At 41.1% G+C, this 13,975-nt stretch overlaps 1 protein-coding gene across 2 annotated transcripts; it reads left to right on the top strand.

Moving 5' to 3' along the window:
• The first annotated feature begins 2,330 nt into the window (after positions 1 to 2,330).
• cdca2 (cell division cycle associated 2) lies at positions 2,331 to 13,426 on the top strand. 2 transcript variants are annotated; one of them, XM_068605343.1, is made up of 15 exons: positions 2,331 to 2,485; positions 3,040 to 3,223; positions 3,315 to 3,451; positions 4,524 to 4,689; positions 5,098 to 5,252; positions 5,688 to 5,831; positions 6,849 to 6,978; positions 8,266 to 8,603; positions 9,070 to 9,121; positions 9,223 to 9,297; positions 9,663 to 9,793; positions 9,990 to 10,052; positions 10,235 to 10,303; positions 11,326 to 11,491; positions 11,717 to 13,426. In XM_068605343.1, exons 2-15 carry the CDS (start codon positions 3,040 to 3,042, stop codon positions 12,607 to 12,609), a joined length of 2,703 nt encoding a protein of 900 aa, XP_068461444.1. In that variant the 5' UTR covers positions 2,331 to 2,485; the 3' UTR covers positions 12,610 to 13,426. The 2 variants fall into 2 exon arrangements, with proteins under 2 accessions (XP_068461444.1, XP_068461443.1); XM_068605342.1 differs by having other exon boundaries at positions 10,232 to 10,303.
• The last annotated feature ends 549 nt before the right edge of the window (positions 13,427 to 13,975 follow it).

The following is a 13,975-nucleotide window of genomic DNA, read 5'->3' as shown; positions in this document are numbered from 1 at the left end:
TCGATTATTGATCTTTTATGTTTGTTTTAAAAATATGTTAAGTAACTTATTTCACTTGTACAAACGTGTTGATATTTATTGTCATTGTACATATGTCCTTATTTTTTATATGTGTATATATACACAAATAAAAATAGAGATATACTCGAGGTGTGGGATTTTGTTTGTAAAGAGGAAGAGTTTTTTAGAGTCTGAGAAAATGACAATTATGATGTCATAGTGATGCCATCAGAGTTATATTGGCCTGAGCTTGGAGACAATGATTAAAGGATCATTATTGTCATCATGCAACACAGCGATGCACATTTGTAACACATAAAAAACAGTAGTAAATTCCTGTGCAGCAGCAATACAAACAAGATAAGCAGATAATATGGCTGACATCTTCACATTAAAAATGCAACATGAGGAAAACGATTCCATCAACTTTGACTGTGATCATGCATTTGCATCATGATGTAAACACAATGTCCACCTACTCTCATCCCATCGGGGTCCTGCTTTCTGTCCTGCTTTCCGCCCGTCAAGTGCAGCTTCACAGGATGGACGATGGAGCCAGGTCTCTGTGAAGATGTGGGCTCAACAGTCACTGACCTCCCGCTGTCAGGTTCGCCAGAAGTCTTATTTCATCCATCTTATTTTTCTGCATTAGGACAGCCAGCAGTTGGCTGGGTAGTGCAGTAGCCTGAGGTCCTAGCTGGGTTCGCTTAACTTCCATCTCGGCGATCTTATAATAGGAGGTTCTAAAAAATACTGGGGGTGGACAGTTGGTCCAACAAAAATAAGCTATTGGAATGCATTTTGGGGACTTCTGGGTCCCCAAAATGTATTTAAGAGCAACACTGAATCACTAATGTACTCCTTCAACATACACAACATGTAGGTAAATACGAGACAGTGTTTAAATATTTCCCAAAAAATATTCCCAACCAAGATATTTTGGTTGGGACCAAAAATATGTAAACCACAAATTCATTATGAAGAGGAAAATAAACACACAATGTACAAACTGGAGTGAGACTGATCTTTAGTCATAGTCATAATAACTGACAATTGGTGGACTGCAGAGGACACAAGAGAGCAGAGAAGTGAAATAAATTGCTGTAAATGGGTTCTGGGTGTTTCTGCCACTCACAGCGGTGGTAGTAAAAATGCAACAAAGAACAGATAACGAGCCTTAAGATCTACAATTACACACAAATCCTATGTCTTATATGAAAGAATATTGTAACAATATCCACTTTTAGGATGATGATTGTTAAATGACATCGAACCTGAAATCAACTAAAACCAATACATTTGGAACAAGGCGAGTGTTATTCGGTTCTTGAGCTTATTGCCCCTAAAATTAAGACAGGTATTGAAAGCCTATAGAAACCTCATAACTCACAACAATAAATGTTTGTAGGGGATGACGAGCCAATGTCAGACAGCCCTACACTTTACTTTCAGTTAAAAAAAAATGTAAACATCTCATTTTGGATATAGAAACTCATACACACACCAGCTTATTTCACCTCTGACTGTCAAGACTTTTTCATTTGCCCAGCCTGTGCTGCACAAGAACAACAGCAGTCAAGCTTCCATCGACTTGCACAGCCCTGCCTGGTGTCAACAGAAGAAGCCACATGCTTCATGTGGTCGACAGTCCCAGCTTTGGAAAGAGGCTCACAGTTGCAGCTCATCCCAGTGTACTCAGCTGTGGTACAGATTTATAAACCTCATAAAAGAAGGAACTCTTTTTGTTTGTGATTGGTGTGGAGTTTTTCAAGACTAGACCAAGATCTATATCTATCTATCTATCTATCTATCTATCTATCTATCTATCTATCTATCTATCTATCTATCTATCTATCTATCTATCTATCTATCTATCTATCTATCTATCTATCTATCTATCTATCTATGTATGAGTGTATGTATGTATGTATGTATGTATGTATGTATGTATGTATGTCTGTCTGTCTGTCTGTCTGTCTGTCTGTCTGACTGTCTGTCTGTCTGTCTGTCTGTCTATTCGTCCGTCTATCACGTGGTATCTTATCTGGCTTGCTATTGGCCAGTTCATATTAAACGAGTTCCGCTCTCTTTCAACCCTTAAAAATACGTAAGTTAGTTCCTCCAAACGACACAATTTCTCACTTAGTTTCGACATTTAAAAAACAAATCTCTGTCGCTGTTATTAACCATTTGCATTTTTTTAAAAGACCAACTAATACACCGCGTGTTTTGAAGTCGTATAAGTGTTTGTTTAGAAACGTTGATTACTTTTTTGCGGAGGGATCCATACGTCGCCGCTGGCTCCGGCGTGGAGCGTAATTTGAATCTCTCTGCTGCTCTCTCTGTCTTACGTTTGAGTTTTACAGGAACATGTATTAAGATGCCAGTGCTTTTTATGTTAAAATAGTCCGTACATGTGTTTTTCATATATCTAATTATATATATAAACAGAAAATACCACTTTTATTGACTTTAACTTTACGAGGTAAGCGGTTCACTTGCTTTCATTCAACTATCTCTAACACGATACTGTTAGCCAACGTGTGGCGAGTACGGGGCAAATTTACGTTAGCTAGTAACAATTCGCTTTATTGTAACATTTCTGTGATAGTCGGCGATAACAAAGTGGCAGGAGTCCACAGTGGAGTAAGTGGTTACGCTGTCGTTGAACCGTGCCGTTTAGTTAATTATTCATTCATTAATGTATACATGAGGGAAGTTGAACGCCAGAGATAACTGAGCTAGCTGCTGTAGCGTTAACTAAGGCTAGCTTATTTTTGTTATGCTACCAGACGTAAAGCTAAATATATTAGCATCCTGATGAAGTCGGGGCGACGACACTTAGCAACGTTATTACGTGAAGTTGAAATAAATGTTGAATTCATATTGTCAGCTGACATTGCCTACAAGTATTACACTAATCATCGTTCACTTATTAGTCCCCTCTTGTCATTACTTTAAAGTCTTCCCTTGTGTTACGTGTTCTTGTGGTTCAGCGACTCTTTATAAAGTGTAACGTTGTTCAAATTGTCTGTACAGATGGCTACCGCGGAGATCCACACCGAGGGAGATCAGACAGAGAAAATGCTGCCCCCCTCGGAGGAGGACTCTCCTCCAGTTTTAAATGACACCTCATCCACTTTGAATTTCTCAGAGCTTACACCTCTTCAGTTTGGCATCTCTTCGCAGAGTTTTACTCCAGCATCATTATCAAAAAGCAAGGGTGAGAGGATAGGTATTTTTTTCGCGCTGAACTGCAATTACATTTGAATTGCCTCCCAATGATTCAAACATGGTTCTTCCTCTTGTTCTAGATAAATCTCGTATAGCACAACTAAAGGCAAGGCGGAGGTCTGGCGTTGGTGTCCGCGGCTCTCCAGAGACAAACTCTCTTATCCTCTTCATGTCACGGCAGAGAATGAAGACTCCACCAACCTTACAAACTCCAGAGGTGAGAGATCCTTTGTGGATTACATTTGAGCAAATCTTGTACCCCTGTCGCATCGTATTGCTGTGTATTCAGATTGCTGTCTGGCTTTTGGTTGCCTCTCTGTGATCAATATTGAAACTGACATATATTACTGACATGATGATATAGCACACTTTGTGTGTATTTGTCAGATGCAAATGTTGTACATACATGGCAATGTTGTACACCTAACTTATACATGCACATACATGTTCTCTGATATAGAATCTGCTTTGACACACTAGCTTCAAAAGGTGATTAGAGAAGAATTCAAATCAGATTACGCCATTGGATTTGGCACCACATTTACACACAATAATTTCCATAGGAGTACAGTGAGTTATTGAGATTTTTAAAGCAGCTTCAGTAAAATTATTACAATATTATGACCAAAGGGGTTGACCGGCTATCATTTCTGACTTTTTTAAAATGTGTTAAATTTAAGAAATGAAATGTATGCAACAAAATAATTTTGAATTAAGCTTGTAAACCGCTTCTATTCTAGCTCACTAATATTTTTAGATAAGATGTTGCTGACCAATGAAGGAGAAGAGTCAATGCCATAAGTCTGCTCACAAGCACAAATGTGTTGTGCTAAGGATTCAAATGAAAGCTATGCATTGAGGCATATGTTAGCAAAACTTTGTATGTTTAGAACACAGTGAGCATAATATGGATAGCGTGGTTTAAGAAGTTTCTTTTGACTTTTGGGGGTTTTTTTTCATCTCAAACTACAAATTCTCAAGTCTGCAGGTCTGATAATAAAGGGGTACATTTTGGATCAAAAGAAAGTATTATTTTACTCTTTACTCTGAATAGGAATGACTGAATATGCTGAAGCATAAGACGTGCTGTGAGATGATACACAGCTCAGTAAACTTAGAAAAGTAATATCTGTGTGTGTGTGTGTGTGTGTGTGTGTGTGTGTGTATGTGTGTGTGAGAGAAAGTAGCTTGTGATAATGTCCTGCCTCTCAGTAATTCTGTTATATCAAAAGCCCTGTCAAACTGCATCTGTGAGCAGATATGTTTGTTCTTGCTGTCTCAACTCTCAGCTTGTCAGAGGTAGCCCCTTCCTTCCCCGGGTCGCCTCCACGCTGAGACAGAAGATGGCCTCCTTCCAGAGCTTGATGGATGTGGAAGAGAGTGAGGTCTGTGATCCGATGCCAAGGCAGGACAGCAACACTGGAGGATGCACCAAGACAAGAGATTATCTGTCTGGTGAGGCCGCCTCATTGCCACAGGATTAATAGTTGCATTTCTCAACAAGGGTCTATGCCAGTAAGATTTCTTTATGATGTCTGGAGGCACTGTTTAAAAGCTGTGGATTAATGCATAGCGCGGTATAAGTTTGCCTCTGACAACATCTTCCAGCAATATTTTTTTCTGAGCTTGGTCAGCTTCTTAAATGGGCCAGTTTCTCAGCTGTTTGTTGCTGTAGTGAGAGTTTCTCAGTCCCTTTGATCAAGTTTTCTTTTTTCAAAGTTGTTTTTCAAGCAGTGCTTCTATGATATGTTTATTTGATATGAGATCTTTTATCTTGATTTTACTAAGATGTCCCGAATTCCCATTTGTTTTTGTATGTTTATATAATGTGTCCTTTCGATGGGTGCATTTTTCCTCTGTCAGATAGGAACAGCCATGATGGAGGAAAGGAGAACCACCCACCAATGATAACGCCCATACCCAGCAAGAGGAGGCGCCTAGGCCCCATTGAAGGCTGTGAGGTGGAGATTAGGGAGGACAGCGCTCCTATCCTCCACTTAAGTCTGAAGAAGCAAGAGGTACACTTACTCTGACCATGTACTGACTTTACTGCTTTTAATAATTTAACTAAAAGGGTTTTCCTCTCTGTACTTGACATTGAATCCTCTGATTATTTTTAACTCTGCTATGAATGTTAGATTTTTGTGCTACACAGGACTTTTTAAATGCACGCATCCTTAAAGAAGAAAACTCAAGAGAAGCAAGTTTGATTTAAGTGCTCGGTATTGAGGTTTATTTATTTATAATTATATATTTTTGTTTTCCTTTTTACTCTGAGCTTCCACTTGTTTTCTGTAAAGTGCAACATCAAGTATTAAGATTTCAGTCCCATACTAAACTACACTAAAATAACGTTTGGTTAGATCAGAATTTTCTGTATCCCTGGTAGTTCTTGCTGTTGTGCTGCTGTGTAGCAGAATGAAACTGTGGAAATTCCTTGATCATATCCACAGGAAGAAGAACCAGTGATGTCGGTTGTGACACAAGGATCATTGCCATCCAGTGAGACTGTGGAACAGGCCCAAGCTGTGCATCTATCCTCAACCCTTCACATTGACCTTGAGCTCTCAACCAGTTCCCCTGCTAAGAACCAGCAGGTTAGGCCTTAATCCAGACTTAAACACACACAGTTGTGTGCACTCAAAGGTTAAGAGTGGATCGCAGAGAAATGAATGTCGACTTTTGTGATTCTGCTCTGTTGCAAAGGGTCTTCCACTGCGATAATAACATTGGAGTAACAGAATGACGTCACTATTTTCACATGGAAAACACAAAAACAAAAGTAGAACCAGGGAACCGGTAAAGATGCGTTGAGTAATTGACAACACAACCAGATTCAGTAAGAATTCAAGCTGTATTTCACTCACTGAAGTGAAGTGACATTTGTCACTTTAACTAACCAAGCATGTTGTTTCCTTCATGATGGACTTTGCCCACAGGCTCAGTATAGCACACCTCCGTCTCAAACATGTTGCTAAGCAGTAATCATGCACCCCAACTGCAGCCACACAGCAAGCGATGACAAGGCAAACCAACAATAATGGGACTGTGACAATCTTCTCCCTGAAGAAAGTGCTGTCCTGCCCTCAACATGTCTGGTCACGCAGGCCAGAAAGTACCATTTTTAGAAATGTTATACAACGCCACTTTAAGTTCTCTCTGTTTCTTTCCACTCCAACATTCATGATCTTACTTTCAGCAGCGATAAAACAGCCCCGTTTTCCTTTTCTCTGGTATAGAAATATATTGGGCCTGTATTTGTTGTGTAAAGCTCCTGCTTATACTAACTATTCATTTCCTGGTCCTTCTGCCCCACTTTTAACGTTTTTTAACAGGGGATCTATCAGCTATAAGAAATGCAATTTATGTCACTATAATCAGTGCTGTGCTTCAAATCAGTTTACACAACAAGATTTGGACATTGCCAGCTGGGGGAACAAACTGGGCATCAGTTTTACATATAAGAAAGAAATATAAAGGACACCAACAGTGAGATTATAAGATGAGACAGATTTATACACAATAACATTCGCTTGTACTGAACAACCTGCTCTGTGATGCTCCTTGAACTACAGTCCAACAGACTGGGGGTCTCATATGGTCTCTCTTAACAGGACGATGTCTTTGAACTCCAAAGCCCCCTCCGACCACCACCTGATGATTCGGCAGCCACGTCCCCAGCCCGGCCTGCCCCCCTCCTTGACATCCCCTTTCTTCCTTCTCTGTTGGAGATGAATCCCACAGGTAAACACACAGTACTCTCAGTGGCCATTCAAGAGTAACTGACCTTTTTATCTTGGTTCAACCCTGCCTTTGAAGCTTGGAATACAGCGTTTGCTTGATGCAGTGTGTCCAGGCTGAATACCAGAAGAGTGTTAACCTTTATTTTCAGAAAGGACATTGTGTTAATTAATGGCATTTCACTTCTGTGTATTGAGAACACCATTTGTGTTTTAGCTACAAGGGGAGTGTTAATAGTTCTCATGAATTGCCAGTGTTTGTATCAAATAGACCAACATAGGATGTGCAATTTTTGGATCAGCACCCACAACTTAACAGACCTGTACTTGATCAGCAAATTAAACTTTCCCAATATTGATACCGCAGATATTACTTTGACTAAGATTTTTTTGTTGTGTGAAAAAGCTGCAACATGTCAAACTATATATTATATTTACTTCATGTTAATGAGGTAGTCCTCATATCTTAGATTTAGTAATCATACCTGCAGTATATTATTATCTGAAGTTGAGTTTTAAAACTCAAGTATGTCATATCTTATTAGTTACTGGTTTTCAGTTTCTTCTAAATGTTGCTTGTCTAACTGGCATAGGAATATCTCAAAACCTTTATCAATCCATCTTAAACTCTATCCTAAATCTTATCTTAAACACCCCGTTACGAGTGTAGTGAAGACCCAGAAGCAGTACGACGGACACACAGAATCGTTGAGCTAAGATTTTTTTCCAAGCACAACACAAAACGGGCAAACCGTCTCCGTTCTGGTCACGCGGAAACCCACTCGGTGGAACACTAAGCTGTCAGGAGACAGCAAACGGGAAGCAGAAGCTATTCTCATTGTCGGGGGCAGAAGGCTATGGTGGTTTACCAGGCAGAGGCAAGGCAGAGCAGTCCAAACAGGCAGGGTCAGCAACGGGAAAACAGTCAGGCGGGTGAACGTCTGGCATAATGCGGAGAACGATGTGCGAGCGTGTGAGACTCAGGTTTAAATACTATAGATAGTAGGTGAAGCAGACTGAGAAGGTGAAAGTGATTGAGCAGATGAGGTGGGTGTAACTAACCGGTGCAATGAATGAGCTGATTAGGTGAGAAAGAGAGTGGCAGGAGAGAAGGTAACCTGAACTGTGACTCACCCTGAATCAAAAATAACTTGGTAATCAGTTTATTTTTTCTACAAAACAGCAAGAGTTTAAAGACAAAGAAACTTTACATTCTGCTTCTTCATACATTGTGTAACGAGAACATCAAACATGTAAATGATTTGTGCATTTACGGATTGACTCTTTGCAGGAGATGAGGACTCCACCATGACACCCACAGTGAAAAAGAAGAAAAAAAGGGTGTGCTTTGGAGGTCCGCTATCTCCAGAGTTCTTTGATAAGAACCTGCCTCCCAGCACACCGTTGCAGAAGGGGAGTGCACCGACCCGGGCACCCACACCAGGTGGGATCTTACAGCCGCGCTCAGTGCTGAAAACACCACAGAGGATTGAATCCCAAACAACACAAGCACAGCCAGATCTCAGCAGCCCCACTGTGTTTGGTGCCTCGCCTACACTTGCGATGCCTCGCCACCGCAGAATGCCGTCTGTGGGAGACGACAGTGAAGAAAAAGATGGAGAAAGATTGGTAATGATGCCATGGTGTTCATACTGCTCCGCACACGTCATAAAACAGTAGCTACGACATTGAAAGCGTATATTGAAATGACCTGGCTCTCATAACGCAGGTGTAATTAACAACATTATTAATGGTTATGTTCTATCTTGTGGGTCACAGCCTTCCAGTGAGGAGCATGCACAACTACAGGGCCATAATAATGTTAATAATTACACCTCAGTTTACCCTGCAATGACACGTCACAATGACTGCTGGGAAAAAGGTCTATCCAAGTTGCTCTCATCTACAAACATCCGTGATTCTAGCTTTCACGCATGTAAAAGTGTGACACTAGAGTTCTAGTTTAACTGGATAAAATTATGAATGACTGATGTTTAATAAATGCATATTACTTACAAGAACCAGAATAGCCTGCTCTATGTGCTACACTCCATCTATTTTACAATCAACTTTGTTTTGTATTTTGTTGTCCTAGATGGCGTCCACTTTAATGGAGGAAATTGACTTTGCGTGGGCGGAAAATACAGGTTTATTTTTTATAGTGTATTAACTCACAGTTGAAGCCTATTGTCTCTGGTAGAAATCTGACTCTAATAACAACCGCTCTGTCCATTTGTGGAATTTTCAGAATGTACGTGGGAAGCCCAGCCGTTGAATTTAAACGCTGCTTTTCACGAGGAGTCTCTTTCTCAGTTTCTGACAGGTGACCTACCATAACACTTCTAAATGTGTCCTCTCTTCTGTTCTCCACTTAGTCCCGTCTCCTGACAAATTTGAGTGTCAAGCTACATCAGAAATAAAATTTAAATTCATGTGTAGCTCACACAGCTAACATTCCTCATTTTAAGTTGGCCAATTGCTTTTCTTCAAGTGGGGAAAAAAGGCAAATATTGTTATATATTATATATTTATGTATATATGTGTGTATATGTCGTATATATCAAAGTTCTGTTTAACCAATGTTTAGTCTCTTTTGGTTATCATTAATCCAGCTAACCAATATTATCTACGACTGACAAACTCTCAATAAATGTAATTTTCAGCTAATTTAATGTAAATTTCCCTCAGAGTCTGAGACCAATCCCAGCACAACCTCCAACATGGATGCTTTGGATGAGTCTAGACTCCTGCCAGAGAAGGAAAAGCCACATGAAGCAGGTGTGCAAGCTCCAACCCAATCTAGAAACCAAAGAAACAAGGTATGCCGTAGTTATTGCTTGTTGTTTTTATCTTCTACCTAGGATAGGTAATTGTGGGGGGTTCACAAAATATAGTTTTACAACTTTGCTTCACATGTATCCAGTAGAAGTATTTTCATCACCAGGGTATTACCATCCATTCCCACACTGTAAAAAATTAATTTCATACATTGAAACTTCTAAATCTCCTCTGCAGCGGCCAAGACCAGAGCATGCACCTAGCAGTGAGGCTCCAGCTCGCTCCAGCAGAAAGAGAAAGGTCTGCTATTACAAAATTTTAATAATTTAGGGGTCATAACATGCTCCCATTTAATCTACTGTTTAATTCCACTGAATCTGAACTAAATCACTTCCGAGGATATCAACTTTACGTTAGCAAGCGAGTGTGGCAGAGAGACGATCATATAATGTATCCTCATGCCAACTCTGTTCCCCCAGCAGCCGGAGGAGAGCGAACCTGTGAAGAGGTCGACGCGCTGTGCTGCCAAGACGGCCTCTGGGAAGATGAAGGTGAGTTGGCTGAGTCTGCTCGTTTGATTTCTCTTTACACTGCTCCACTGAGGCTTCTGCAGACATTTCTTTCTGGGAGGCAGTCTTGGAGTAGATAGCAATCTAACTACAACTTACTTTGCCTGAGTTGGGAAAATAACTGTGTGTATACCCCAGTGTATGCCACACATGTATCATAACGGCAATTTTATTATGATATCTTACATTTTAAGTTGTAACAAATCCCTCTAAAGTCATCAATGAATTTATCACACAATGTATTCATAGTTGATCTTAGCTTTTTCATTTAATTTTTTGACCACAAAGCAAAAATATAGAATAGCAGATATTATAGGATGATATAAAATATCACCAAAATTACCCTCTCAGGGCATTTAGACAAAAATAATTGATGGTGACTGGATGAGGTGCATTTGCAGAGCGTCTAGTGTCTTCTGACAGCTTTGTGGTTGTTTTTCGTTTTGTTTCTTTTCATACAGGCCCCAAGTAAGGACTGTTTCAGTTTAAAGTGTTCTATATCTTCCAATTCTGCAATTTCACTCCGCAGAATGACGTGGGTAGATGTGTAATTAAAGCGGTGTGTAAATATTCCAAGATGCACTGTAAAGCACATGGTGTCATTTCTATGAGACCTTTTGTAATTAGGATGAACCAACTAGGAATTAATACCCTCTGAATATTAAATGGTACATCTCAAAAGGTTGATCCATAATACATTTGGACACATTGATGCGGTCGTCGTGAAGTGGATTATGGGTTAAAATGCCACAGCCCCGGTAGGAAGGAAATGTTCTAATTATATATGGTGTATGATCATACGTTTTATTTATGATGATAATTATTTCAAATATCCACTGCTTCTGACATGGCGCCTTTACAGTCAGCCACAATAACCCTCCACAAAGATATTGCATTAAAGTGATTTACTTACTGAGGATGACATAATGAGGTGCTCTCAAATTTCAGTTGACACTGACATGTCAATGCAAAGCTCTCTATTGGTGCTGGTTGTCTTTCCACAGAGGAACTCCGCAGCAGCACGGCGTTGGATCAGGGACGTGGACCGCTCCCTGTACGGCTCTCGGGAATACGCCTCCAAGAACCCCGCGCTGAGTCCCATCACCGAGAGGTTGTCCCTCATCGGTCCGTCTCAAGCAGCACAGCAAATTCCCTGTACAAGCTGCACGGGTAACAAAGACAATAGCTTTCTCTTTCTAGTATTGATAGTCAATATTGGGTTTTGCGTTTGTCAGAAACATATTAATATAAATACATACATTTTTTTTTATAATGTACGACCCTTTAAAATCTCTGGTTGTAACAAAATGTATGATTTATTCTTAAAGTTATAACAGAAATGATTGGTAGGAGTTCATTTACCGGATTTCCTGTTTTTGTCATTTCGCCCTACAGCCCCGAATCATGACATGGACTTGAACCCTGAGATGGCGAACGACACTCTGGCAATAGGTGACCTCCCTTTGACCAATGCTTTGAAAAATTCCTCAGAAGATTTCCTCACATCTCTAAACTCTGATAAAGATAAGACCGCAGGAAAGTGCAGGAGGGCATCAGGGCCGAGGGTCAGATGGAGAGGGCAGAAGAAGAGGAAGGTCAGTGTTGCTATGGATACCCTGCTCAGTGAGGAGACTCTGGATCAGAGTGGAGGGAAGGCCCAGGAGCACTGTGACGACCAATCTACCGCAAACCTTGAGGCATCACGCGAAACCCCTTTCTTGATCGTGAACACTGAACATATTGCCCAGATTTCTGCAGATACATTTACACTCTGCACAGACACTGATGGAACATTAGAATGTCTTAGAAGTCCAGATGCACCAGCCTCAGACTGCCCACCTTCAGCTGGAGAATCCCACGACACTTTGAGTCAGTCAGCAGAGAGAAAAGCCATGAAGGTAGAGAGGGAGAGCTCTGTAAACGTCTCAGAGCCGCAGGAGAAGGGAGACCAAGCAGCTATCCAGCAGGACAATATCAGGTCAAGCTCTGGTAGCCAGGGAGATGTGGAAGTAGCCGATTTACATCTCGCCTCCTGGCAGGCAGACTTTAATTTTGAAGATGTGTTTAAACCGGTTGCCAACCGAATCCAGGTGCGCTCCGTACGCCGCAGCCTCAGGAACCAGAACAACGCAGAGCACAGCAGCAACAGTGCCGGTCTTGCCTGGCTGGCTTGGACCTCCCCTGACTCCAATAAAAACTCCCGCAGGAGGACCCGGGGCCGACGACTCAGTGCTGCGCCACCCATCCAACCGTCGCTCCCCGAAGAGACACAAGACAATGTTTCATGAGACTTAAGATCCACTACAGGAACATGGACTAAGATTAAAGCGGGATAACTGACCTATTCACCAAACATTCATACATACCTATGATTGTTTAATCATAAACAATCTGATTGTTTAAGATTGGATGGAATGGTTTTACAAAGAGCAGGCTGATTGTTTTGTATGAGGTAAAACATTAATGCCTCTGTTCCCTGTGAATTATTATAGCTGACCAGTAAGTTGTAGCCGGTTTCCCCTCCATTTACGAAGCCAGTCAATACCCAATCATCTCTGCTGACCAACTCCCAATCAATATCCGAGCACTCAGCTGGTAATCACAGTGCATGTTCAGACTCCGTCGACAAAGTCATTAGATCGAGCATCTCCAAGTCAATGTCTCCTCTTTGTGGATAGATGCAGACGGCTGTACTGCATTCTCTATCTGCAATGCAAGGTTGGGTAGAAGGAATGGATAATAATAATAAAGTAAGGAGGGGCTTTACACACCGAAATCTAATTAATAGCTTTAACAACTTCTGTTTATTTGTGGTTGCTGGAGTGTTATCAATTTTTTTGTCCCCCCAGTGATCTAAACTGTTGACTTACAGGTACATATCCAGAAGAGGTCCCCATTTCATTATCGGATCTTTTAATGAATTGTTTGTGGTGTTTGTGACTTTTCTGGCAAAATGTACCTTGTTATGTTCTTATGCTGATTTGAAATGCCTTGGTTGCAAGTTAAGTCGTCTCATTAGATCAAATTGTGTTCATTTAAACAGATGATATTATCTTGTTCGAAAGGAATTCATCCAGATAATAAAACAGCCATTTTCTCCAGAAATGTGGTGATCCAGCTGAGTGCGCCGTTCAGTTCCAGTACAGCAGCTTTCCTTTTACATAAACCCGGACCTTTTGCCATAACTGAATGCGTAGCTACATAATTACCATCCTGATCTACATTTTGAACACAGCCAAATGTCTGGAAGTAATTTGACCTCTCACCTCAGATTCCACCAGTCGGAGATTCAAATCAGCTCCTCTTTACTGGCTCCATCCATCTGTCGTAGAGGAACGGGAAGAGCAGTAACAAATTGAGTTTCAAATTCAGTTCACATTGGGGGAATTGGCTCCCGGAATGATGCATGGCTGTAATCTATCCATCACGGCGTAATTGACTCGCTCCTTTTTACATCAAGTCACTTGGCTGAAGGACGCCAGAGGTTTCTGACTCTGTGTGCCAAAGTCTCTTCTGCATTCCCTCTGGGAACCTGAAGGACGCTCATGCAGTCACCGCTATAGTCCTGGATCGATGCCGTGGGGCTACTGTGCCATCTGGTGGCAGACCTCGGGAGTTGCAGACGCCAGTTAAGAGTCTGTCAACGTCACAACT

Source organism: Clinocottus analis, unplaced genomic scaffold, assembly GCF_023055335.1.
Source record: "Clinocottus analis isolate CAN_PGR_092001 unplaced genomic scaffold, fCliAna1.0.p SCAF_7, whole genome shotgun sequence".
Lineage (NCBI taxonomy): Eukaryota > Metazoa > Chordata > Actinopteri > Perciformes > Cottidae > Clinocottus > Clinocottus analis.
The sequence above is the reverse complement of the archived record's forward strand: the minus strand, read 5'-3'. Positions and strand labels throughout refer to the sequence as shown.

What these genes read in the sequence shown, in the direction of transcription:
- cdca2 (XM_068605342.1), top strand. Translation starts at nt 3,040, where the DNA reads ATGGCTACCGCGGAGATCCACACCGAGGGAGATCAGACAGAGAAAATG. An exon ending in GACAAGAGATTATCTGTCTG is followed by an intron (nt 4,690 to 5,097) that starts GTGAGGCCGCCT and finishes TTCCTCTGTCAG; the next exon opens with ATAGGAACAGCCATGATGGA. An exon ending in GCTCCAGCAGAAAGAGAAAG is followed by an intron (nt 10,053 to 10,231) that starts GTCTGCTATTAC and finishes CTGTTCCCCCAG; the next exon opens with CAGCCGGAGGAGAGCGAACC.